The sequence below is a fragment of the Lithobates pipiens genome, unplaced genomic scaffold, assembly GCF_037356315.1.
Source record: "Lithobates pipiens isolate NorthernLeopardFrog02 unplaced genomic scaffold, aLitPip1_a1.2 Scaffold_13, whole genome shotgun sequence".
In the NCBI taxonomy this organism is placed as follows: domain Eukaryota; kingdom Metazoa; phylum Chordata; class Amphibia; order Anura; family Ranidae; genus Lithobates; species Lithobates pipiens.
In genome coordinates, this window is record NW_027507718.1 from 177,236,769 (window position 1) to 177,252,762 (window position 15,994).

Genomic DNA, 15,994 nt, shown 5'->3' on the forward strand with positions numbered 1-15,994 from the left:
GCTTGTCAGATAGCCTCCAGGTCCTATAGAAAAGCCTCTTTGTCTTTGGAAATCTAGCACATCCTTTTTTAAACTATGGTGTCAGGTTTCTTCAGGGATGACTTGGACTTGGTAAAGTCTAAAAATTACTCCAAAATTGCATACAAGCCAGTGGGTTGATCTGCCTGACTGTCATCGGGTGAAAAGGATGATGTCTAGTGCCTCCAGAGTATCTTTGTTCGCTTAACCCCCCCGCCCCTCCCTGTCAGCACTGGGGTCATGTTAGTTGAGTGAGGAAGAGAAACTGAGGGAGAATAGAAACATGGGATTACTAGGTTGTAGCAGTGTGCAAAGGGGTATATATTTGCTATGGAAGAATAAATCACCTCCAATGTAGGGTGTCCTACGTGTGGATGTTGGTGCGTTATGTAAAATTATTAGTTTCGTTTTTAACATTTTAGAATGCAGTGCCTCAGGATTGTGCAGAATTTGTCTTGACCGAAGAAAGGTTGAGAAACACTGATCTAGCATGATAGAATCTTGTTGAGGATAGAGGACAGAGAGGGTAAAAAGGGGGCAGGGTTATGCCTATACATAAAGAATAATGTACAAGTGAATGTGAGAGATGACATCACTAGGGGAGCTATAGAGGAGATGGAATACTGATGGATAGAGCTAAAAAGGGATAAAGCTAACGGGAAAATACTGGGAGTATGCCATAGGCCCTCTAACCTGAGGGAGGAAGGGGTGACAGATCTCCTATCACAATTTGGATTAGCAGCAAGGATGGGAAGTGTTATCATAATGGGGGATTTTAATTACCCAGACATAGACTGGGTGGAGGGAACCACGCATTCGTCTAAGGCTCGCCAGTTCTTAAATGTCTTGCAGGACAAATTTATGGGTCAGATGGTAGACGCACCAACTAGAAATAAAGCGTTGCTAGATCTACTGATCATCAGCAATACAGACCTGATCACGGCTGTGGAAATAGGGGGAAATTTAGGTAAGAGCAATCACAGTTCAACTGGCTTCAGTATAAATCACAAAAATACAAAGACACCGAATTTCAAAAGAGCCAACTTCCCTAAACTACAAACCTTGCTAGAAGGCATACATTGGGATAAAATCTTGGGAATTGGGATAAAAAAAGAACAAAGAATACGGAGGAGAGATGGGTTTGCTTTAAGAGCATATTAAATAAGGGCATTAGCCAATGCATCCCATTGGGTAGTAAATTTAAAAGAATGAACAAAAGTCCTGGATGGCTTAACTCCAATGTAAAAATGCATATAAAAAGCAAAGGAAGAAGACCTTCAAAAAATACAAGGTTGAGGGATCATCATCAGCATTCAGACTTTATAAAGAATACAAGAAGCATAAGGGTGCAATAAGGGTGGCTAAGATAGAACATGAAAGACACAGAGGAGAGCAAAAAAAATTCCAAGAAATTCTTTAAGTATGTAAACAGTGAAAAAGGGAGGACAGACCATATTGGCCCCATAAAGAATGAGGAAGGGCATCTGGTTACAAAGGATGGGGAGACGGCGAAGGAATTGCATTTATTCTTCTCCTCAGTCTTCATGAGGGAATCGGGGGGGCTTCAATAACCAAAACTACAGTGTTTATCCTCATGACACATCACAGAAAGCACTTCCATGGTTAACAGAGGACAGAATTAAAATTAGACTTGGGAATTATTAAATCACCAGGACCAGATGGCTTGCACCCGAGGGTACTTAGGGAACTCAATCAAGTAATTGCCAGACCATTGTTCCAGCATGATATCAGCTTTTTGGAGAAAAGCCAATGTAGCATCAATATTTAAAAAGGGCCCAAAATACATTCCTGGGAATTACAGACCAGTTAGCCTAACATCAATAGTATGTAAACTCTTGGAGGGGATGATCAGGGACTATATACAAGATTTTAGTAATGAGAACGGTATCATTACAGTAATCAGCATGGATTCATGAAGAATCGTTCTTGCCAAACCAATCTATTAACCTTCTATGAGGAGGTGAGATGCTATCTAGATATCTAGGAAGGCCTGTAGACGTGGTGTATCTGGATTTTGCAAAAGCATTTGACACAGTTCCCCATAAAAGTTTAGTGTACAAAAGGGTGGTGATAAATGGGGAGTACTCGGAACGGTCAGGGGTGGGTAGTGGAGTCCCCCAGGGTTCTGTGCTGGGACCAATCCTGTTTAATTTGTTCATAAATGACCTGGAGGATGGGGTAAACAGTTCAATCCCTGTATTTGCGGACGATACTAAGCTAAGCAGGGCAATAACTTCTCCGCAGGATGTGGAAACCTTGCAAAAAGATCTAAACAAATTAATGGGGTGGGCAATTGAGGTTCAATGTAGAAAAAAAAATGTACCGCCATATGTTCTGATTTGTTATATAATTATATACTGCCAACATTTTATAATATAGTACTGTTTGAAAGTTTTTAGGTATGAGGAAATGCTGTAAAGTGCGAATGCTTTTAAAAAAATTATATAATATAATATTATATATATATATATATATATATATATATATATTTTTTTTTTTTTTTTTTTTATTGATTATTTTTATCAACTTACAAAATGTAAACTGCAGAACAGCATCAATTTTTACACTTTGTACAAAGTCACTTGCACAAAGTCAGGGATTTTGTAGGATTAGAGTCAGGTGTAGGATTACATTTTTTTTAGCAAGCAGGTACTAATGATCAATTTCATATGTAGGTACAGTCACTAACTTAAACAGAACCAGCTGTGTAGGAGGCTTGAAACGGAGTGAGGAACAGTCAACTTTGCTACTAAGGTGTGGTTGTTGCAGGTCATACACAGGTCATACACTATGGCAAGACAGAGCACAGCAACAAGCAACATAAGGCAGTTATACTGCATTAGAAAGGTCTTTCCCAAGATTTCAAAGCAGACTGGGGTTTTAAGATGTGCTATTTAAGCTCTTTTGAAGCACAGGGAAACGGGTAACATTGAGGGCAACCATAGAAGCAGTGGTCGGCCAAGGCAAGTTAATGCAGTAAATGAAAAGCACATCGCTTGCTTCCCTTCGATATCGGAAGATTACAGCAGTGCCATCAGCACATAACTGTCAGAAATCAGTAGGACCCAGGTACACCCATCTACTAGTCTGGCTAGAAGTGGTCTACATGGAAGAATCATGGCCAAAAAGCCATAACTCCAACATGGAAACAAGGCTAGGCGACTCAACAATGCACAAAAACATAGAAACTGGGGTGCAGAAAAATTGCAGCCGGTGCCCTTCAGCAAATGGAGTTGGAGATTTGGCCAGGATCAATGGTGTCCTCAATGATGAGAAATACAGGCAGATATTTATCCAGCATGCCATACCATCAGGGAGGTATGTGGATGGCCCCAATTTTTTTCTGGAGCAGGACATCGACCCCAAACACATGGCCAATGTAATTAAGAACTATCTTTAGTGTAAAGAAGAGCAAGGAGTCCTGAAAGTGATAGTTTGGCCCACACAGAGCCCCGACAACAATTTTGAGTATGTCTTGGATTTTCTAAAGAGACAGAAGGATTTGGGGCAGCCTACATTTACAGAATATCTGTGGTTAGATCTCCAAGATGCTTGGAACAGCTTACCTGCCAAGTTCCTTCAAAAAACTGTGTGAAATTGTATTTAGAAGAATTGAAGCCGATCATACTTTTCTGTTTTATTATTTAAATTCCCTGCCACCTTTAACTCAATGTTCTTGTGTAAAGAAGCTAAAAATGATGTGTTGGTAAACTGAGAAGTTCAGAGTCCTGTGATAGATGGCTGATAATGCCTAATCAATGTAAGAGAAAGAACAAATAGATAAGTGACTGTATGGTGCCATCGCTGTGAGCCAACCCAGCGACTGAAAACCACAAAGGAGAGTGGGATGGGCTAAACTGCTCATATATGTTCTTTTTACTACTCACTACATAAAGATCATATCTAGCATGACAACTCAGGATGTGTGTTACCTAATAAAGCTGACAAATTGCTTTTTAGCTTTGAATATTACACAACCGGTTTTAACTTTGGATAGTAAAACATTTTTTTGCTGCCAGTAAATACCTTATACAGCCCACTTCCTTTTTGTTCTCTGGTAAAAAGCCTAGGTTTGTGACATCACCCAGAGCTCTTTCTCTCTCACTCTGGTGAGAGTTTTCCATGAAAGGAGGGGGGATGAGTCATAAGAGGGCCACTGAGAGCTGTTGAGCTGAAGGTGTGCCTCTGTGTGTAAATCCTGTAAGTGAACAGGCAGCAGCTTCAGTTGCACACAGTTAAAATGGATGTAGCCATACTTAGTGGAGGGAGATTTCTGCAGCATATTCGACAAGTACAGAATCATAGTATATATAAAATAATATACAAAATGGTTGGAGGGAAGCTTCAGAATAGCAAAGATGTTTTTATTACAAATTATGTGAGCAGACTGCAGTTCCTCTTTAATAAGAAATTCCTTTAGAATATACAGACTCCTGTATTAGAACTTGCAGTTTGCCTTGCAGGGTCCACTGTAAACAACCCTAAATTACCATTATGGGTTCATGCACACTGCTGCTCCTAAACATCTCAACAAACATGCATATTTACCCATGTGTTATCCATTTTAGGATGCTGCAAGTACAGAAAAGTACCTGTTGATCTTCCAGAAGCCCAGTGTGCTCAGCCTCCTGTTTGAGCTGAAACCAGTGCCTTTTCTGGACTGAAAGCCAGCCAGCATTGCCAGCCATGCCCAATGAACTATATAATTTTTGCCTTGACTCTCAAGATCCCGTCAACACACTGCTTGTAAGGAAATGGCTCTTGCGGGATGTAACTCTGGGGGCATACCTATGCCAATGGAAACTAAGCTCTTAGCAGCTGACTCTGCAATCATTTTACAAGCCTAGTTATGATGTCACAGGGAGTAATAAAAGTATTTTCTTGCTACAGAAACCAGGCAAAAAGAAAATACTGCCAAGACATGCTCCAGAAGGGGAAATTAAGGTTTGGGGGGATAATTTGGGTAAGGCCTGAACATACACTTCAACATTTTTAGAAGCACTGATGTACAGCCTTGTCTTGTAAAATACAAGTACACCTGAGCAGAGAAGGCATTACAAAAAGTTTCCATGTCTGAGTATGAGGCTACTTAATATCAAACACTGTGAAACCCCCCCCGACGCTCCACCAGTCTAAGGTCTATGTGTCCATGCACATTAGGAGGAATACAGGCATATATTGAGATCAATGTTTAGAGGCAGGGAAAAAAAAAAAAAAAAAAAAACACAGCTTCTGGTCGAGTTTCTGATTGGAGCTTACTGGCAAAAAATAAAAAAAAATAAAAAAAAAACACCTTTGTACAAAAAATGCTCTATATGCCAAAAGAACAGACTTCTTTTGTTAAGCCCAATGTGCATGGAGCCTTATTTTACTCTAATCAGCCCTAATAACTCCTTAACCTGTATGACATTTTCAACTTATATTTACACGTATCACAATGAAAAGAAAAAAAAAGCGAAAAATTGAAAAAAAACTCAAAAAGCAACACATTAAAAGGTGAACCCTAACTTGGACTGACCTAACAGTACCAAAGTGCAGACACCATTTGGTGAAGTAGAAATTTTAAGGCTAGGCCCATATAGCTGCACATACCTCAATAGCTTGTAATAAATGATCAGCAGTGTCGTTTATCCCTGGGATCACATCACAGAAGCGTTCAGTGTTTGCAGTCCACAGTACAATAACCTTGTCTACTCCGCTTATTCTTTTGAAATCTTGAATATCCTCACGAATTTTCTGAACCTACATAAAAGGAGGCAAAAAAAAATAATTATTACTTCTTATGTGGTACAAGCAGAACACAAGCAGAGCACTGGGCACAGAAAGACAACTAGTGAAATTGCATGATTTTGGTGCAACCTTCACAAAAACTTGTTAAATCAAAATAAACCATTTTTTACATTAATCTATTTCTCATTGTGCAATAAAGCTAATTCTATATAGATTTGTAGATGATGGACCCTCAGGGACAACAGACGTTCCCACTTGGAGGTCAAACAAACGGGTGCCTGAGGCCACTCAGCGTATGAATGATTCCAATGTAAGGACTCCTATACCCTAGGGAAAGGCAGGGTTGTTGAATAAAGGAGTCAAAAGGTGAGGGATCCAAGGATAAGACTGAACATAGTCCTCTTCTATACCATAGCCTAAGAGCGGCGACTGTCAGCAGTGAGGAAGAGGTTAAGCGGGACAAATCACCATTATAACCCCAGAGAAGTGCGCATAGATCAACTGGGGCCTGTTCAATCATGACAGAAGCTTTCATGAAAGGACATGGGAACCACTCTAAAGTGTGTACCAAAAGGGCAGCTTTGTAACAAAATTCTCAAAAAAAATCGGGTAGTACTGTACCCCCCTGGAGTTTTGGAAGTGCAAGAAGGTTATATTTGACTCTAGATAGGCCCCGGTTTGGTTTCTCTACTTTTAACCAGTAGGTAGTTTTAGTTGCTTTTCAAGGCCAAATCATTGCAATACAACGTGTCTCACAGAGGGTCCGACATTATCCTCCTCATAGGGAGCTGCTTGCCATCACCCTGCTCGGCAAACATCTCATTCCTGCCCCTGTATTGCGCATGCGAAGGAGGAAGTCCTCTGGGCAAAAAAAAGCTGCCAACGCCAATCGGAGCTCCCCGCCAGTCACGTGTGCTGTGGCCATCTTGTCACCATGTGTACAGCACAGATCAACCGTAGCTGTGAAGCGGGCAGATTGTGGCAACTGAACCTGGAGACAACTCTGGGAAATCTCTTCCTGCAGCCATTTCAGAGGAAACTGAGACAGCAGCAATTTTTGTGGCTATAGAGGAGAGTAGAACCTCTCTCATGACTAGGATTGACACCCTGCCCCTCTCATGAAGCAGAACCTGGATAAGATCCACGGTCGCCTGGGCAGTGCTGAGACCTGCATATTCTGATGTGGAGAACACCACCTCAATCCATAATAGATCCCTTACAGACTTGCAGCATCAAGGGAATCTCCTGATGGTGGGGTCTGATGATGTAGAGAATAGGCTGCGCAGCAATAATGTGCGAGTAGTGGGGCTGCCAGAAGGAGTGGAGGGGGATAAATCCTGACACATTTGCGGAATCCTTTTTCAAGCAAGTGCTGAGCTTGCAGAGGGTTTCACCTGCCTACCAAGTGGAAAGGGCACATAGGGTCCCTACTGGTGCTAGAATTCCTGGCACCCCTCCTCACGCTTTCCATGTTAGTTTCCTCAACTTCGAAGACAGGGATCTCATCTTGTCTGAGGCGCGGAAGTAGCAAACCATCCATTACGTCAGTGAAGCTCTGCACTTCTTCCCGGATTTCTTAACGGAGTTACAGAAAAGCAGGAGATCCTTTGTGGAGGTACAAAAGAAGCTTTGGGAAAAGGGTCTTCAATATAGCACGTTATATCCCAGCAAGATGAGAGTCCAACATAATGGGTCCACTCAATATTTTAAAAATGCCTGTAGTGGCCATGGAATGGCTGCAGTCCATTCCTTGATTCTGGGCATGCTGGGATCCTGGGAATCATATGTCGGAGCAGTCTCTTACGATTTGGTGATCTTTCATCCTGCTGAATTTTCCCTATTGAAATGTTACCTTACTCTGTGGACACCTGTACTGTATTTTTTGGTTGGTGCTGAGAGTTTTTCACAGTTTGGGGAAATAAAGCTTCACTGACGCTGTTAACTGGTTAATGACTGTTCTGGTGAGGAAGCAGGGATGTTTTTTTCTTCATGGGAACGTTACTAAAAAATATTTGTTTTATTCTTTGTTTTTTGATTTTTTTTTTAAGTGCAATTTTTTCCTAGGCCTCTTGGTGGGGCTCAAGTCCACATTTTCCTTGCCTGTGCTGCTACCACTGGGACACAAGACTCTTGTTGTACCTCCCTGCTTTAAACACTCTGAATTACCTCTGTATTACAAAATGGTAAATAACTTATGTATTATCTCCTGGAATGTTAGGGGTTTAATCTCAAAGTTTAAAAGATCTACGGTTTTGCAATATATAAAAAACGCATAACCCACACCTGGTATTGTTGCAGGATACCCATCTTATGGGTAACAGAGTTTTATCTCTGAAACAAAATTGGATTCAACATACCTTACATTGCACTTATTTCACCTATGCTGGGGGGGGGGGGGGTGTCTCTATTATCTTGCATAAAAGTCTGCACTGTACTGTTTGCCAAGTATTCTCTGATCCTGCTGGACGATATGTCTCGTGTTTCTAGAAACGGCCACCTTTAAATTGGCATTAATTAATGTATATGTACCACTTCAAAGGCGAATCAAAGATAATGTGAATATGCAATATAAACATCTATAAAGTGCAAATGTGCAAAAATCATTACTGTGTTATACGGATTATGCATGTGACCAACACAATAAGGAAAAAACATACATTGTATTATAAAGTGCAATAGCCTATAAAGTGCCAAAAAATAAATCATTCAGTGAAAAGTTCATTAAATGGCTGAAGTTTAAAGAAAAGATCCTACGTGAGATATAGAGCCTGGAACAAATGCTTGACCATGCCATACCCGTCACCACAGTGAGGTAAAAGGCTTACCGGAAAGCCAGTGACCACCCTTATTCAGGGGTGGGTCACAAAGCGCTTGTTGGATCAATGATCCCATAGAAGAATGTCCAGATGTCCTGAGCGTCTTCCACCAGAAGCCTCCACATACACCAGGCGATAATCAGACCAAAACAGATATCCACAGGATCAGGAAGTGCAAACATGCAAAGAAGCAAATACTCCAACAGTGCAGTATTGTCCCTTTAAGGTATATGTAATAGTAAAAACTGCAGTGCTGCATAAAAGGTATTCTGACTCAAACAAGTCTCCAGTGCAAATTAGAATAAAAAGGATTCCTTGCAAGTAGAAAATCCACTAAAGTGTGTAGGCGATCGCACATGCGCATAGCGTGTGAGCGTGGCGTCCCTTTATTGTGTTGGTCACATGCATGATCAGTATCACATTTGCACTTTATAGATATTATATGCCATATTCACATATACATTATCTTTGATATACAAAATGACGATCTTGAAGTCTGGGTGGAGGCAGCTGGGCTTAGTGAATTACGGTGGTGGAAACATCCAAGTATAAGGCAATATTCTTCTTTGTCACATGTATTTCATACCTCTTCTAGACTAGATATGGCATTTGCTAACTCAGACCTTCTGCCTTGGATATCTGAAGCCATGTATCTAGCTGGGGGTATTTCAGACCACACTCCTTTACAGGTTACCTTGAACCTGCATTCCACTGGGGGGGGCACGTTCTTGGCGCTTGCATCCTGGCTGGGTGGTTGAGCCCACGGTGGAACAAGTAGTAACGGCACAATTTGCCACCTTCTGGCTGGCTAATATGGACTCTCCACCCCCCAGATGGTGTGGGTCTGATTCAAGGTGCTCATCAGGGCTGAATATATTTCGGCTGAATATATTTCAATCATAAAGGTGGCAAGAATATCTCAAGAGTGCCAGTCACAGGTTGCAGGATGTGGAGATTGCCTCTGCCACAAAACATGCGGCTTCTCCTACCCCTGAAACCTTGCAGTCACTTAAACATGCAAGATGGGATTTAAATCTCCATTATTGTAACCAAACCCAATGCACGGCCTATAAACAGGCTGAAAACCTAGTAGATGCTGACCATAAAAATTGCAAATTGCTTGTGGGCCCGGGTGAAAGAGTGCTGGTTTTCTTAGATTTGGAAAAAGCGTTCAATTCAGTTGATTGGCAGTATATGCAGGCAGTTTTACAACACATGGGTTTTGGTGAGGTATTTTTGCAATGGGTCAGGTTATCGTGCGATCATCTAACAGCCGCCATTAAATTAAAAGGTAGGTTATCAGAGTCCTTACCGGTTGGCCGTGGGACAAGGCAGGGCTGCCTATTATCACCTGGGCTATTTGCCCTTATGATGGAGCCGATTGCTGTAGCCTTATGTGCCTCCTCCTTAGTGAAGGGTATACAAGGGGGCAATTTAGTAGAAAAGAAGGCTCTATGCGCCAGAGTGTGGTATTATTTTTAGTTGACCTTGCCACATCTCTGCCTCAAGCCTTGTCCATTATGGATCACATTACCACCTTTTCTGGACTGCGTGTCAATTGGCAAAAGGTCGAATTCTTTCTCTGGGTAAAGATGTCTGCCACTCGGCAATTGTTTCCACACCTCTAAAGAGATTGGTGATGTCACCACGGATGGGCAGTTGAAATCTTTTGACGCACTGAAGTCTTTATATCAGTTACCAAATACACATTTCTTCCGGTATATACAATTAAAGCATGCATATCAAATGCAATTTAAACATGTTAGAGCTTCATTCTCTGTGTCTGCCCTAGAATCCATGTTAGGAAAGGATGATCTTCAAAAGCCTCTACCTACCATTTATAAGTTCCTTTTCCCTGAGACTGATCGGCTCATGAGTGTGTGTGTGTGTGGGTCTAAGTGGGTGTCGATAGTCCCCGATTTAGATACGGAAGATTGGTCTGATAAAGGGTGCATCCCAGACATCTTACCAATTTCAGCCCGTGACCAACTGATCACTACAAATTTCTACACTGTATATACAGTATATGACTCTGGCGAAGATAGCTAGAGTTTTTGGCCCAGTCATCTCTTCTTGCTGGCATTGTTCAGCAAGGGAGGCTGACTTTTTGCATATCTTCTGGGATTGCCCTAGTATACAGAAATATTGGAAGGATATTCTGATGTGTATACAGGAGGTGCCTATATTTTAAGTTCCTCTATAAGACATTGCATGCTCGGCTTGGTGGATCATTTGGCCCCTACAACAGCTATACAAACCTTACTCACTTTATTATTTTCATGCATAGCCCTGTCCTTGAAGAGTTCTACTCCTCCATCTGTAGAGTCCTGAAAGGATTCAGTGAACAAAGCCTTAACCTTTTATAAAGCCCCATATTTGAATAAGGGGGGCGCTACATAAATTTAATAAGGCCTGGGGGGTGGTTGGCTTCACCGCTAACTGTAACAGACAAACCCCGGCCTTACTCAAGGTTATCCTTCTTGCCACATGAGTTTTTTGCATATGTAACCCTGTGCATCTGATGGGGTAGATGAATGGGTTTTTCTGCAATAATAATGGTGGGCTTCATAGTTTCCACCTTCTGGAGAGTGTGGGTGGTTTCTACATATAGCTTGTTTTATCTTGGTTGATTGTGTGTGGGGAGGGTTGTGTTTCTTCTAAGGAAGCAATGTGGGTCAAGTTGCCTAGCTTCACAGGCAATGTACATGTACATACAATGCACTTTTTTTGTGTAATAATTGTTTTACCGTATTGTGGTGGGCGATCCTTAATGTTCCTGTTTTATTGTATACTATACTTGTTTATTGAAAACAATAAATCATGTGAATAAATGTATACATTAATGAAGGATACAAGATACATCCTATTTTAAAGAACTAAATTTTTTATAAGCCTTTGTTGTCAAGTTCACACTAAAAACATTCACAATTTTCATTAAGGCCTCTTGCACACTGCAGCTTGAAAAAGCTCAGAACAAGCTATACATTCTTCAGTTAAAAAAAAAAAAAAAAAAAAAATTGAAAAAAAATCAGCTTTTTTGGTCAGTAATTTTCTAAGCCCCATATGCAGAAATGCACACACAATGTCCATTAACATATTGCGGCGAAGAACGCGAGAGCAAGTTTTCGCACATATGCGCAAATGCATATATGCGAAAATGCACATAAATACACGCAAATACATCCAAAAAAAAAAAACATGTCAGAAAAAGTAGTAGATGCTCAAACAGGAGTATCCTGTGCAAGAGGCCTTAAACAGGACAAGATTAAAAGTTTTACATATACAGCAAGTTGTAGGATCACATTTTCCTTAGTACAACAATCATGTGTGCATGAACTACCTGTTCTGCTTTAGTGCCATGGAGTACATGGTCAGCCCTGTCCTCTTGATTGGCTGCAATGAATTCGGGTATGTAGATTGAAGGTCTGGGCTTCAACTTTTCCATGAAGGGCCTAAGTTGCTCTTGCAGCTGCCAATCTAGAACTTCTGCCCGTCTCATGGCATCAGCCAGATTCAGAGATGATATGTCCCAACCTAAGAAAATGACATCAATTTTACTCAACTCAAAATCACAGCATGATCCTCTAAGTCATTATTTGCATCCCACATATAAATTAAAGCACTTCTCAACTGGTCAACGAGGTGCTGAATGAAGTATGGTAGGGGTAAGGAGTGTACCAGAGTTCTGACTTATAGAATATGCTACGCCAACTTTTCATATTCCTGGACTTAAGACTCCTGTAACTGCGCACAGGGTGACTTGAGATACCAGAAATTTGTAGCATCTGCTACCACACATTATGCTGGACAACACCTTCGGTACTGAGTTTACTATCAATGCAACAAATTACAGAATTTCACAGTATTGATTCTTATGAAGTGAATCTGTTGCTTTGCACATTCAGTAACAGGATGGCTTTACTACCTCCCTTCCCAGTTCAACATATGTTTTGCCTTCATGAACGAAGAGAGGACGCACTGTGTGCAATTGAGGAATAAGGAGAAGAAGTCCTTTGTAAGATCTAAGGTATAACTTACCACACTTACACACAACTCTGTGAGAATGCTGCGTGCCTAAGCAACCATCTAATCACCAGTGAGGTCACATAGAAGAAAGTGGAGCCAGGTGTATGCTCCCATTACCCAAAGTACCTAGTATTTCTCTTAGTTTCCAGTGGCTGAATGGAGCAGTGAGGACGTAAGGAGAAGATATGTGCAAGCTAGGGTGGACCACCGGTAAGTAGGTCTGCTGCTTTGTCATACATACTAAAGAAATCATGTTCAAAAATGATCAAAGTTCTATGGACACAGGCACACCCCTCAACCCTACATTATATGCTTTGATGACTAATAAAGACCTCTGAGGTAATATTCACATTTTACATTTTAGTCTAAGGCCGCGTACACACGGGCGGACTGTTCGCCCAACTTTGTCCGCTGAACAGTGTTTGGGCGGACAGTCCGCTCGTGTGTGGGCTTTCAGCGGACAGTTTCAGCGGACAGTTTGACGGACAAGGTTTTTCGGAATTTCCGAAAAACTGTCCGCTGAAACCTTGTTTCAGCGAACAGTCCGCTCGTGTGTAGGCTTGTTCGTCAAACAAAGTTGCGCGCATGCTCAGAAAGGATTTTCACGCCGAAAGTTATAATGCAGTGTATAGGACGTCGTATTTTTCGTCCCGTCGTACGTGCCGTTCACGTCATCGCGCACGGTTTCAGCAAACTGTTCGTCCGTCGTGTGTGGCCATGTCCGTCCATGCTAATTTTGAGCGGACTGTTTGCCGAAACTGTTTGACGGACAAAGTTGGGCGAACAGTCCCCGCGTGTGTACGCGGCCTTATAGTAGAGATGTTAATACAAAATGTATTGAAAATTAAGCATCAGCTTTTATAGTTGGAAGGAATGCCAATATGCAATTGAACCGATTTTCATAACCAGATACTCAGAATGAGCTCTTTCTGCTCTTCCTCTCTTAGGATAATTAAAGTCAGTGGAAGTTTCTGTCTTTGTCTTCCTGCAAAGGTAAAGCATAATGGACTACTATGCATCGCATAGTAGCCCATTATGTGTCACTTACCTGACACAGGAGCCAGCGATGTCACTGCTGTCCCCTGTAGCACGAAGCATCCATCTTCTTCCTGGTATTGCTGCTCCGGCGCTGTGAGTGGCCAGAGCAGCAATGACGTCACTCCGGCGCATGCGCATGGGAGCCGTAAGTGACGGCATGTTTGCCTTCACTTGCAGCGTGCCCAGTGCGCCTGCGCCACCGTCTACGGCGCACATGCGCCATAGACAGCGGTGCCCTATTTTGGTAAAATATCTCTTTAACCGTGTAGGTTAAGGAGATATTTCTTGGACCTACAGGTAAGCCTTAATCTAGGCTTACCTGTGGGTCAAAGTAGTTTGTAAGGGTTTGCAACCACTTTAAAGTATTTACATATTCTTAAAGAATGACTAAATCCAAGAACTGTTTTATACTGCCGCTTACCATTTACTTTATTTTGTTCATGCCAATATCAGCAAGTACAGACAATAACTGTTGATGTTGCCAGAAATGCAGCGTTTTTGTCAAAACCTGTGACCTGAATTGAAAGTGTTCCCTTATTTCTGTAAACTACTACGACTATCCCACGTGTAATAGAAAACAAAAAAACAAAACAGGCCTGACTTCTCTAGCTCATGTAATGTGAAACAATTCATTCTAAAAATCCCAACAAAGACGTGTTTCGGTCAGTTTGGGCTTCAAAACTTGTGTGTGTGTACATTAGAAAGCCAAAAGGCAGAAAAGGTTTGTTTATAAGTACTTCTTATTCTTGCTCAAAGTATGCAAATACTTTAGTGTGCATAACCTGGACACAGGTTCACTCGGAGAGTTGCTTTGACATCAAAGCTATCATAAAATTGAAAACCCAAATCCCACACTGTGCTAGGCACCACCCCACTGTTCCGATTTCCACTACTTCTCTATTAAACTCCAAACATATCTGGTGGTGGTAAAAGCCTGTGACATACACCTTGTCCCCCCCAAAATGTAGCATGCCAGGACTTGACTTGGGTTTTCTTTTTATGACAGGTTCGTGTTCTCAAGACTTTCAATTTTTTGTCAAAAAGGTTTTAGTCAGCCCTGCAGGCCAGCAAAGGAGGATAAGAAGTAGGGAATGGTGTTATCTGCTTCCAGTAAATGTGGAAGTAGCAACTCACAGTAGCTATTAGTTAAAAATGTATTATGCTACTTCATATTTTCACTTTTAACAACACATGCATTCATAATTAAAGCTCACCATCAAAGACAATATCATTAGGGTGAACCATGGGAAGGAGATCACGAAAAGGTATAAAGATTTCGCCATCAGGTCCGCGGCCCAGACAAACGGTTGATGACTGAAACAAGGACCCATAATAGTTTGCAACCTGGAACAATAAAAGTCACATACAATAAGTTTACATTATCTACAAGAAGGTTTATTAGACTGCTACAAACTCAAAAACCCCGTGTAAACCAAGATAATCTTATCTCTGCTAAAACTTATCAGGAGTAAAATGTAAAGGAGGTCAGAAAGGACAGTCATGGTTAGCCCTAGATTACACAGCAAAGTCAACCTGTAACAAATGGGCTTATGTAGGAATCCTAGTCAGCACTAATGAGTCCTTAGATTTAAAGAGCACCTGTCATTTCAGTTCCATCATGGCAGCGCCTGTTAGCGGGCATCCATTCACCCGCTGCCGCCACGTCCTTCACCTTGTTATATCACTGATGCATCACTAATCATCCCATTAAAGTGAATGGGACAGGGGACGTGGCCAAGAGAGGCATGTGAAGCGGACGTGTCTTAGAGCTCTCTGCAGTTATCCTGTAATTGATCCTTCTCCCAGCTGATATACCATCTTATCCCAGCATCGGACCTGCTCTACCCTCACTGGACGGCACCAGTCTCCTTACCAGATCTTAAAATAAGCATGCTGATCCATAAACAACTGAAAGGGGATGAGATGCAGCTCGACCTCTGCGCCGTGCCAGCCCAGCACGCACGAGGGGACAATAAGAAAAACACCGATAAGCCTGCAACAATGCACAAATTTGGGCTTGGACCTGTGTTTTTGTCATAGGTACATCTGCTCTATAGCTCCCCAAAAGCGGTATATGAGAAGCAAGACGTATAGCTATGCCTTTCTCGCTACATAAGAGAACCAGACATGGATGCCCTTTATCCCTCCTGCTATTTGCCATAGCCATAGAATCCATGGCCGCACTGATTCTTTCGAACCCCTCTATAATCGGATTTCAATATGGCCAGATTCACAACAAACTTATGCTCTATGCAGACAACACCATGCTGCTACTAGGGGACACAGTAGGATCCCAGCGGGAGGGAATGTCAATCATTAGGAGGTTTGGTACATTTTCAGGACTG

General features: G+C 41.8%; 1 protein-coding gene across 1 annotated transcript in view; it reads right to left on the minus strand.

The window, feature by feature from the left end:
• The window catches only part of ISYNA1 (inositol-3-phosphate synthase 1), a 48,674-nt gene that overhangs the window by 12,378 nt on the left and 20,302 nt on the right, over positions 1 to 15,994 (minus strand). Inside the window, exons 4-6 of the mRNA XM_077475917.1 lie at positions 14,864 to 14,993; positions 11,926 to 12,119; positions 5,632 to 5,781 (exon numbers count right to left, since the gene is read on the minus strand). Of these exons, the coding sequence (XP_077332043.1) occupies positions 5,632 to 5,781; positions 11,926 to 12,119; positions 14,864 to 14,993 (474 nt within the window). The remainder of the gene's footprint in view (positions 1 to 5,631; positions 5,782 to 11,925; positions 12,120 to 14,863; positions 14,994 to 15,994) is intronic.